The following is a 12,026-nucleotide window of genomic DNA, read 5'->3' as shown; positions in this document are numbered from 1 at the left end:
TTTAATTTAATAAAAAATTATATTTTTCATCCCATATTTAATGTGATTCAAAAAATTTTTTAAATTATTTATTAAAATCAACCCAAAATTTAAAGATAAAATTCATTTTAATCTTACTCAATCCAGCGTGAACATTTGAAACCCTAAATTCACTAAACTAAAACTAAAATTTTATATAAAAAATGCAAAAAAAAATAGAAAAGAGTTAGAAGAAAGAAAATAAAATCCAATATATATATATATATATATATATATATATATATATATTGGGTTAGGAGTGTATCTTGGAGATTGATATCGCCATTAAGCTTCTTTGAAGCTTTTATCGGCAATGTTGTTTTGGTCTCTGTGCCAATATTGCTTTTATTAGTAAAATTTATTTTTGCCTGTGTAAAAAAAAAAAGAAGAAAAGAAAGAAAATACTCATATTTTCATTATGATGGTTTTCCACAATTAAAGTTATTTTCGATGATTCCAACAACTCTTATTGGGGAGAGAAACGAATATAATTTTATTACAGTCCGATCTGAATACGAAGAAAAAAAATAAAAAGTAAAGAATCAAATGGTTTTTGGACGAAGAAAATACTCATATTTTCGGCATTATTATATTAAAATTTACTATTAATTATTTTTTGAATAGTACCCTGCGTAAATTTGTTAGAAAAATACCCAAATTACACACGTAGGACTAATTTACGTCGTACAAAGCGCGAGGACATATCCCACACTTTTCAGATGATGCAATTTAATATGCTTATTTAATACCTCGTGTTTGGCATAATGTGAAGTCCTTGAGACATTGAATTGTCCTGAGAAATTTGTCACGAATGGTATTCAACGTATCTCACGTTTTTCAAAGAGCGAGATATTTAGTTTTCTAGCAAACCATAAGTGCTTATAGGCATGTTCGGGGGGCATGTTAGGATATTTAATCTCGAAATTTTCACAATTTATAAGATTCTTCGCATAATATTAAAATTTATCTTTCAGTTGAGGCCAATATAAAAACATACGAGATATTGTAAGCGAGTTAAAAATCACATTGAAAATGGTACCAAAACTTGTTTTGTGCAAAAATAAGATGTAAAATCGCATTCAAAATGGATCCAATAATTGGTTTTCTGTATACAGAACAAACGAAAATGGCTTGATAAACATAGCTAGTATCGACACATATGAGACATTTTAAGCGGTGTAATAATGGTGTTGAAAATTGTTCAAAACAAAAGTAGTACAATGAAAAACACAATAAATTTAAGGGAACGAGTAGAGGTGTGCCATTTGTGGGTTTGATGCCGTAAGTAAAGGATGCCATAAGAAGATGATGCCTTCTTAGAAACGTCGTTGGTTTGATGAAGAGTGAAACGGGCATAAAAATGGAATTTGGAAGCTATGCCCATCACTATCACATTCATGTCATGAGAGATAAGTTGAGGATGCCACCAGAATAGGATACCTTCTTAGAAATGATTATTTCCTGAGAAGGTCAGGATTTGATGGAATAAGAAGTTTTTCGAGAAGCCTTCCATATTAAATGCAAAGCAAAAAGCTCGTAAGATAAGTGGAGTTATGCCATTTGTCAAATCAGTGTCTCGAGAGATAAGTAGAGGATACCTTCGTAGAGTTTCCCAAGAAGGCCTGGTTACTCATGTTTAATCGACTTTACAAATACATCGTATGAAAGAAAAGTTGTAGAGAAGGACACTCGAAGAGGGTGTCTTTTATAAACATGGTTGGTTTGATGAAAAAAGCGGTTTTGATGAAACAAACATTTTGTCGAGGAGGCCATGTCTTTTATAAAATGCATTCTTTTCGGGTGGCATAACTTATAACACCAATATTGGCAGAAGTTTAATGTCAGGTTGTGCCACCAGAAGAAAAGCCTCTTATAAGTAGATATTGTGTTAAAATTTACAATATCAGCAGAAATAGGGTTATTTATAGTCAATAATCTTGTGTCGTGCACAACGCGAGTTTGGCAGAGATTCCTGACCTGGTAGAAAACTCGTGCCCTCTAAAATGCAAGTTCCCCATGGATTCATGACGTGGTAGCAACATATGATTTGACATGGCAAGTCTCGCATTCTAAAAAGATCGAGATTCGAAGAAAACATGTCTATAAAAACAAGACCGGTGAAATACCTTCGCAAAACAAATATTAATGGATTATTTTTATGCATCTGTGTTCCATTATGGAACTTATTTCTACACTTCCTTCAATGCCAAGATTAAGAAATATGTGTTGTACGATTTGATTTCAATGGAGCTTAAAAAAATATATAACACAACAGATGTCTTCGTTGCAAGCTAAAGTTCCCGTTGATAAGCCCGACCTTGAAGCACATTACAAGATGACCTTATCAAATGCAAGCGACCTTTGGAAGATGTTTAAGACTTACACAAGTGTTGGTGGCATGAACATCGAGTTGTATGTAACATTTAAGGAAGAACCATATTCAACAAGCTATACAGGAGTAACTCAGTTATCACAAGACCATGAGGACGAAAAGCCAGTTCTACTACGTTATGCCCTTGAACGTCTGGAGAAAGAGCTTTAACAACTTGTGTAGTTTGTTTTTATTATGTTTTTAAATTAGTATTAAAATAAATTTTAATAAATATGATGATTCCCAAGTCATTTATGCATCAAACCGAACAACTAATTATCATATTATCCAATGATAAATTAAACAAATTAATAATTTAAACTTAATTAACAATTTAAAAAAATTAATAATTTAAACAATAACATTATATTCAAATACTATTTTTTAAAAAGGGAAACATAGTTTTATTAACTAAAAAGAAAAAGAAAATTGAGTTTGATTAACTAAACAAATGCAAATTTAAACAACTAATGATGCCTATGTCCACCCGTACAACACTGTGGTGGACGAAAAATCCGATGAGGATTCCTACGAATCCATCTATATTTGAGGGCATTATCAACACTCTCACCACCACCATCACCATCACCCTCATCTACATGTCCAGTACCACCACTGCCACTGAGACTAAGACCGGTATAAAACATGCTATACGATGACGTCTACTCAACACCATCGAATATGAAGTCTGTTGCCAATGGTCGAACAGATGCACACGGATGTGACATATAATATGGTTCAATTGGTGAAGAAAGGCAATGGGAATGGAAAACGACCGCTGGATAGGAACGAAATGCGTTAGCGAAATATCCTTTCGTCGGAGGCACCATATGTTGAAATATTGACTGAGTCGAGTGGGTGAATGTAGGTACCGTCAGCAGTATTCGATACTCTGCAGGTGCTTGTGCCATTCCTGATGATGAGGCTTCAGCGTGTTTTCGTCTACTCTGACTTGATTCTCCTCTAGCATGACGTTGCGTTGAGGGATATTACGTCGTTGGTCGGTTTGGAGGAGGTCTATAAGTTTCTTATGCTCACTCATCCTCGTTCAGTATATGCGACGTCCCATTTTGTCTGTACCACAACATGTAATCATTTGAAACATTATAGGCCAAGATGAGTTCAGTAATGGCCTTTCTACCAAACCTTGTCATCCACTGCATCACCCAATACGCATGATACACCATCCAATCAACATCTATCTTCCCTTGTCACATTAGGTGATGCAAGGCCCTGTACAAGTTTGTTGGTTGTGGTGGAATTGTTTGGACATGGTTAAATTAACGTAGCACTCGATTAGTAGGATGCCGCTTGACGATCTCATAAACTATCAACGGGACCATCGACATCCTAACTTGCTCATTGAGGCTTATTTTAGTCGGAGTGCATGATCTAATAACGTCGTCACTGTACGACGTCCACAAGAACTACATAGATATTTTTAGACTAAGTTAGGTAAACTAGAATCAAAATTTGATATTTAATTTACAAATAAAAATTATAAAATCGATTAACTCGTCTGTCATCTTATCGATTGACAATCTAAAATCACGCAAAGTTTTTCGGAGGTGGGTGTGAGTTAGTGTGACGATCCACCTATCATTCATATAATAAAACATAATTTTTTTAAAAATAAAAAATGTAGTAATTTAAATATATAAACGTAGGTTATCTGTAATTTCCTATGAAGTAGTAGAAATTATAATGGGTCGGTTCTGTATGAATCAACACTAAAAACGACATTCAAAACCAAGCCCACGATTGTAACAAAATCAAACAACCTCCAATTACTTGTTTGTTCAGATGAACAACTTTACATAACTCCCGGAACAAAAAGGCCAACAATGTCGATTCCTAACTCTTACTTCTAGCATCTCGTAAAATACATAGATGATACAACCACATCAAATGCACTTTGTTTCAGGATTTATCAGGCATCAAGATCCCTAATAACTTGTAAAATATAAGCACGAACAAATTGCTGTAAAATAAAAATGATGCGAATAGATTACAAATTTATCTTCAAAAAATTACAATAACATAAACTAAAACAAAATTCCAATATTATAAATAAATAAATAAAAATAAATAAAATAGATTTAAAAATTATCTGTTTAATTTTCGGAGCATCATCGGCGGATAGCTGCGAAAAGTTATCTTCCAAAAATTTAATATAGATTTTCCCTCCATCCAAATCGTCCCCTGTCGGTGTAAGTCCGAGCAGTTCCTCACACAAGCTTTCCCAGTCTCCATGAGCAATACCGATAATAGGATTTATGTCAACATGAAGCCCAAGATGGTATGTGACATCTTCAAGGGTAATAGTCGCCTCTCCATAAGGGAAATGAAACATGTGCGTCTCCGGTCTCCACAGTTATAGTGAAGTGTTTATCAATGGAGGATGCAACTTCGTACAACCAATTACAGTGCTAACGTAACCAAAATTGACTTTTTACAAATATGAAATAATGTCGGCATTAAGGCTCGGGAAACGGTTTATATAACAAGTTAACGAACATTCCCTTCAAATAAATAGATAAATTCGAAACAAATAAATAAATTATTCTAATTAAATTATTACATAAATAAATAAATTATTTAAAATAAATATATAATTAAAGTAAATAAATAAATAAAAATTACCTCTGGATTTGTCCACCAATAATCTTATACATGCGGAAGATCAACCTTCAAGAATCCCGCTATGATAATATCAGAGAGAAAATATGTGAGAGATTTTTTTTGAGTAAAGGTGTGAGAAATTTCGGGTAGGTCCCCTATTTATAATCATCCTCACACTATCCTCGAAGCGAGGTTAAAGATACCTTGCATTTTATGAAGCGTGAGGTTCAGAGAATATTTTCAAATTTAAAATTTCAAATATTTCACGAACTATAATTTCTCAATATCTCGAGAACCTCACATTATGCTAACTCACGAGATATTAAATAACCCTATTAAATTGCATCCTCTGAAAATTTGTGTCATACCTCACATCCTGTAAAAAGTAGGATACATCCTTACGTTTGGTAGGATGCGAGTTAGTCCTACGTGTACAATTTAAAGGTATTTTTCTAACAAATCTATTAAAAAATGATATTATTCAAAAATAATTAAAGGTGTTTTTTAATATAATAATGCCCATATTTTCAGTATGATGGTTATGGACATAAAAATATTTTTTCAATAAAATAAACACCGAATTCTAAATAAAGAAACTTGAAAGCTTGTTGGAGAATTTTAGAGTTTAAAGATAACCTTCTATGCTGGCCGGTACGGTTGTTAGTGGAGATCTTAGGATTTTTGCTAATTTAGAGCAGAGTGATATGAGAGAATTATGGGAGAAGAGAACAAAGAAAGAAAAAAAATAAAGAATAAAATAAAAATATATATTTAAAATATTTCAGGTCGAAAGGAATCGAATATTTTTTTATCTTAAATCTAACTATGATTCAAATTTAATCATCACTCTCTCAAAACTCGTCTCGTCCCAAATCTGAATTTTATAGAGAAAACTGCTATTTTAAAATCGGGTCAAGTTAAAATCATTCGCGTTCGAATCTAGTTTGCATCCTTGAAGAAAACAAACTCAAATAGAGTTGGGAGTTGGAAATACATTTTTCTTATAAAATTTATGTTTTATTTTTATTATAGAATTATTTCTTTGTTGTACCATTTGGTTGCTCGATCTAGTTCTCATCCTTGAAAAGAACAAACATAAATAGAGTTGAGAGTTGGAAATACATTTTTCTCGTAAAATTTATGTTTTTTTTATTATAGAATTATTTCTTGTAAAATTATTTTTATTATAGAATTATTATAGAATTATGTTTTATTTTTCTTGTAAAATATATGTTTTATTTTAATTATAAAATTATACAATAGTTTAACTATTGAAAATTATAAAGTGACTTCAGTGGTAAAATAGAAAGATATTCGTCTTAAAGGTCTTGGGTTCAATCAGTTGCATTTCAATATGTAAAGAAAGTTTTGAACAAATAGTATGTTCTATTCACTTTAAACTATTAAAAATTTTGGTAAACTACAAAAATGGTCATTTTCGTTTCAGTTTTATGAATTTTTTCTTACTAAATTTAAAAAACATAAGATTTTAATTTGATTTTAATTAATATGTTGTCACAGAAAGTTAATAGTTGTTAAACCTTTAATGGTTTGCTGACGTGACACCGTAAATATTTAAAATTAAAATTACATCATTTCAATGTAGATAATACGTAGATTAAGTTTTGGTCAATTTTTTCCGTATTTGTACATTTTTAGTCACTTAAATTATCATTTTATCAAGTTTTAGTCACTTACGTTATCATTTTATTACGTTTTGGTCACTTGAAAATGAGACACTCGGAGGCCGGTGCGGTGATGATGGTGTTACAGATCACATATGCCTAGGGGTTAACGATGATTCATAGGGATCTAGAATAAAAAAAAATTGTTGTTCTTGAGCAAAAACAAAGATTTGACGGTTAAGATCATGGATCTTGGATTGAGTTCAGTGGATGAATTCATGTATCCACTTATTGGGTTGTTTGAATCCATTGATTATGTTTCATCGGAGGTGCTTGCTCAAGGGAAAATCACCACGAAGAGTGATATCTTGTTATCATATTATTTGAGTCTATTGCGTTGTCTTCTTGTTCCTTGTTGGATTTGGTATTTTGCAATCTCAATCTTTAAAAATTGAATTTTATTTTGTATAACTAAGATTATCAAGCTTCATTTTATCTCTATATGTCTGCCTTCTCAATTTTCTCTAAACTTGTGGCATTATTGTTTATTAACGAGAGTTAAAAATCTTTCATTAATCTTAAAATGTAGTATGAGTCCTTGAAATCAGGCAAATGGAACAATAGAGTAATGAAGCAGAGATGTATGAAGAAAAAGTAAGGAGAATGTTGAGTCAATCGAACCAATGAAATGGACAAAAGGGGTGAATTTGCAATTAAAAGATTGATGGGAGCTTTTACCAAGAAAATGAAAATTTTGATACAAACAATTTTAGAGTTGTCCAACTTCTTCAATGAAGTCTAGATCCACTATCTTAGCTACCACACTAAGGATTTGAACAAATTCACTAATTTGTTCAAACCTTTTAGGACAAGGGGTAACCTTACAACACACTTAAAATTATGCCCCAAAATCTCAATTGTACAACAGTTCTTAAGAAGAAAGTACAACTAGAAAACTTAAAAAATCTCTCACAAGGAATATGTTTGCACAATTCAGAACAAACAGAACACTTGAAAGAATGAAACAAAAAAGTACAAAAGTGTTCTTGAAAGCAAAAAGGATGTTTGAGAATATTGACTTGAATTTTTTACTCTTTGTGCTTGCTTTTGCTTTCTCTTTGATCTCTTGTCTTCACATATGGTTTGGAATCTTGTTTTATACCATTTCATTCAATTCTATATGTTTGGGTTGTTGTGTGAGTTAATAAAGTCGTTGGGATAAAATTTCCCGCAATAAATGCTACCCAGACACCTTGAGTACCGATACTCATACTTGGAATATCGGTTCTACCTGCATTAAATACAAGAAATCTAACCATTGGGAGAGGGGAGTATTGGTACTCCAACATGTGTATGGTATCAATACTTTCACAATATCGGTACCAAAATCAACTACTGGAATTTGCATTTGCAAAAAACTTAAAGGGAGTATCGGTACTCTTATTAGGAATATCGTTACTACTGTGTTTTTTAGGCAATTAATATTGGTACTGTATCGATATCACATGAACATTATCGATACTTTTCTTGCAGTATCGGTACTGCATGGCTAAAAATCGTTTTTTAACTTGATTAAAATTTGAAACCCTTTGTAAAATTTTTTACCAGTATATGACTCAATTTTTTCAATAAAGTAAAGAGTAAAATGAGTTTTTGACCCTAAAAAGAATTTTTATATTCAAATGTCTAAATTAAATATAATCTTAATTTAAAAAAAATATTAATTAATTTTTAATAAATCAAAATATCAAAGTATGTTCAACAGAGAATATGAACAATAATGGGGTTGGGAAGAAAACTTACTAAAAATGGATAAAATAAAACGTTGTCCCTAAACTAATTTCAATTTATAAAAAAGACTCATAATCAGTATTTTGTCTGAAGTATATGGATTCAAATAAAAATTAAACTATTTTACTAACGGGTCACGTCATAAAACTAACGACATTCAACGTCCAATTAACCAAAATTTAATAAAATGATAACGTAAGTGACCAAAAGTGTACAAATTTGAAAAGAAAGTGTCTAAAATTTAATCCGCGTATTATCTACGTGAAAATGATGTAATATTAATTTTAAATATTTATCGTGTCACGCTAGTGAGTTGTTAAAGGTTTAACAACTGTTAACTTAAGTGACCATATCTTAATTAAAATGAAAAGAAAGTGACTAAATCTTAATTAAAATGAAAGTGACTAAATCTTAATTAAAATGAAAAGAAAGTGATCATATCTTATGTTTTTTAATTTAGTGAGGAAAAGTTTATAAAACTCAAACGAAAATGACCATTTATGTAGTTTACCAAAACAATTTAACGCGCGTAGAAATAAAGAAAAATGCAAGTATTGTGCGTATATTTCGTGTATGAAATTTTTCCAGCGGTAGCTGCAATCCATCTTCATATTTCTATATAAATCCCCGAATAGGGGTAATTGATTCACAGCTTCAGACCTCTTTACTCTTCAATAACAATGGATAGCCTTCTATTTCCCTCCATTTTCATCTTGCTTGCTTCTTTTCTCTTGCCAGCTGTAGTCAAAATAATAGGTAAAATGAAAACCATAGATTCGAACACGAAGCTGCCACCAGGACCATGGAAATTGCCCATTATAGGCAACCTCCATCAGCTAGTGAAATTCGGGTCCCAACCTCATCAGATTCTGAGAGATTTGGCCAATCAACATGGACCCTTAATGCACCTCCAGCTCGGTGAACTTTCCAACGTCGTCGTTTCATCAGCAGAGATGGCCAAAGATGTCCTGATAACAAATGGTGTTGTCTTTGCTGGAAGACCTTATGTGGCTGCTATAGATGCTGTTACTTATGGTTCCAGGGACATTTCCATGGCACCCTACGGCAATTACTGGAGACATGTACGGAAAATTTGTACGGTGGAGCTTTTAACAGCCAAAAGAGTGCAGTCGTTTGAATCAATCAGACAGGAAGAAGTTTCAGCACTTGTTAAATATATGTCTTCAAACCAAGGCTCGCCAGTCAATCTTAGCCAGCAGATTTTTTCATTGACATATAGGATCACATCTAAAGCAGCATTCGGCAACACAAGCAAGGGCCATGAATCATATTCAGATGTTGTGGATAAATTAGCAAAGCTGGGTTCTGGGTTTAGACTTGCAGACATGTACCCATCTTCTCGAGTGCTTCAACATATTAGTGGATTGAAGCAGGAAGTTCGGGCTTTGTTTCAGAAGAGCGATGAGATACTTCAAGGCATCATTAATGAACACAGGACCACACTGGAGACTGCAAAAACAGGTGAAGAAGAAGAAGCCAAAGAAGACTTGGTCACAGCTCTTTTGAAGATCCAACAACAAGGCGGCCTTGAATTTCCTCTAACTGACCAGGAAATCAAAGCAATCATTTTAGTTAGTATCTCCTTTTTGGTTCCATAAATATGCATATTTTACTTTAAAGCGTGAATTAATGTTGGGACATAATTTGTTAGGATATCTTCGCTGGAGGGGGTGAATCATCATCAACAACAGTAGAATGGGCAATGTCAGAAATGGTGAGAAATCCAAGGTTGTTAAAAAGGGCACAAAATGAGGTAAGACAAATCTGTCGTGAAAAAGGATATGTAGATGAAGCAAGTATTAAAGAACTAAAGTACTTGGCATTAGTTATCAAAGAAACCTTAAGGTTACACCCTCCATTTCCTTTGTTACTTCCACGAGAAAGTCGAGAGGATTGTGAAGTCAATGGATACCGAATTCCCTCCAAGACTAAAGTTATAATCAACGCATGGGCAGTAGGAAGAGATCCAAAGTTTTGGAGTGAGGCTGAAACATTTCATCCCGAAAGATTCTCCAACAATTCCATCGATTTCAAAGGAACGGATTTGAATTTCATTCCATTTGGTGCAGGAAGAAGAATGTGTCCAGGCATTTCATTTGCACTTCCTAACGTTGAGCTGCCTTTGGCAAAATTGCTTTTCCATTTTGATTGGAAACTTCCTAATGAAATGAAGAATGAAAATTTAGATATGACTGAGGATTTTGGTGTGACTATGAGTAGGAAAAATAATTTAATCTTAGTTCCAACCGAATGCACTTTGGTCTGAAGTGTTATTGGAATTGGTCCTTTTAGGGTTGAATGTACTCTTTTCCTCTATATAGATTTAGAGAGGTTTTTAACGAGGCATTATTCCTAGTTATTTATTAATAAAAGGACCTCTTGCTAAAAAAAATGTTGTAGACACTTTATACTTGTTATGTAGGATTCTCGGGATAACTTCTTATGTAAAATTAAGTTATTTCAGAATTAATTAAATAGAATAAAACAGATTATTCTTAGCTTGATATATATCATTTAATTGTTTTTTGTTGTTATTTCTCTAAAACAATATAACATCCTAAATTCTATTTAAAATTTCCGACGCTCTAAAAGAATCACATTCAAATTATCAAGGCGATTATCAGCTTAAATTTCAAATTAAATAATAAATAAAATCTAGAATAACATTGATATAAAAAGCAAACCTAATGCAACTATTCAACTAAAAGTACATACCAGAAGTAATGCAAGCCTATTAGCATAAATATGACAAGTTTACAACATACATCATATGTCGGAGTAAAACAAATCAAAATTTATAATTATGGACACATATTTATAATGTATATTATTATTATTATAAAATATTACATAAATTAAGTGACCAATTATATTATAAAGTTATAAGGTATTAAAAGTGTATTGGAAATAAAAATAGATACTATAAAGTTGTACTTATAATTTGATGAGAGATATAGTTATACAGACAATAACTAATTCTTAAATTTGCTTTATAAATTGGTTATGATCCTCAAACAGATAATCTCGTATTTAATCTTATCTCAGTTAGAGAGTTTATACTTAAGAGAACTTTATTTTTTTAAAACATCACAACTAAAGAAAGATTCAAATATTTTAATTTATCAATTAATTCAGGTTGATATTATTAAATCCTGATTAATTTTCATATTTATGATTTGGTAGTGTTATTAAAGTCTTGTCATTTTAAATCATTGAGAATTTATTAATAATATGTTAGGAATTGCGATGCTCTATCGATTAACGAAGATGGGATTTAGGGTTTAAGATTTTACCGAATTGATTATAATCAAATCTAATAGTAGATTTGATTTGATCAAATGACCGGAATAATACATGTGGGGAATATTTTTTTTCCCAATTTGCTTATATTTTAAGGTATAAAACCCTTAATTTATGTTTCACATCTGACGCGCATATATTTTTCCTTTTATTTGAAAAGGCGACCTTTAAATAGAGTTTTTTTAATAATAAAAAAACCCTACAATGCATCAGTAGTGATGCTAATATATTTATTAGAAATATATTGATTGTAATCAATGCAATTGTTTGACTTGGCT

At 31.8% G+C, this 12,026-nt stretch overlaps 1 protein-coding gene across 1 annotated transcript; it reads left to right on the top strand.

The window, feature by feature from the left end:
- The first annotated feature begins 9,066 nt into the window (after positions 1-9,066).
- LOC120121449 (cytochrome P450 71D10-like) lies at positions 9,067-10,874 on the top strand. The gene is made up of 2 exons (XM_039140799.1): positions 9,067-10,019; positions 10,100-10,874. Exons 1-2 carry the CDS (start codon positions 9,108-9,110, stop codon positions 10,712-10,714), a joined length of 1,527 nt encoding a protein of 508 aa, XP_038996730.1. The 5' UTR covers positions 9,067-9,107; the 3' UTR covers positions 10,715-10,874.
- The last annotated feature ends 1,152 nt before the right edge of the window (positions 10,875-12,026 follow it).

This window comes from Hibiscus syriacus, unplaced genomic scaffold (assembly GCF_006381635.1).
Source record: "Hibiscus syriacus cultivar Baekdansim isolate YM2019G1 unplaced genomic scaffold, ASM638163v2 tig00110372_pilon, whole genome shotgun sequence".
Taxonomy (NCBI): domain Eukaryota; kingdom Viridiplantae; phylum Streptophyta; class Magnoliopsida; order Malvales; family Malvaceae; genus Hibiscus; species Hibiscus syriacus.
The sequence above is the reverse complement of the archived record's forward strand: the minus strand, read 5'-3'. Positions and strand labels throughout refer to the sequence as shown.

Excerpts from the sequence above, each read along its gene's own strand:
- LOC120121449 (XM_039140799.1), top strand. The coding sequence starts at position 9,108 with ATGGATAGCCTTCTATTTCCCTCCATTTTCATCTTGCTTGCTTCTTTT. Across the intron at positions 10,020-10,099 it reads AAATCAAAGCAATCATTTTA|GATATCTTCGCTGGAGGGGG; the intron begins GTTAGTATCTCC and ends ATAATTTGTTAG.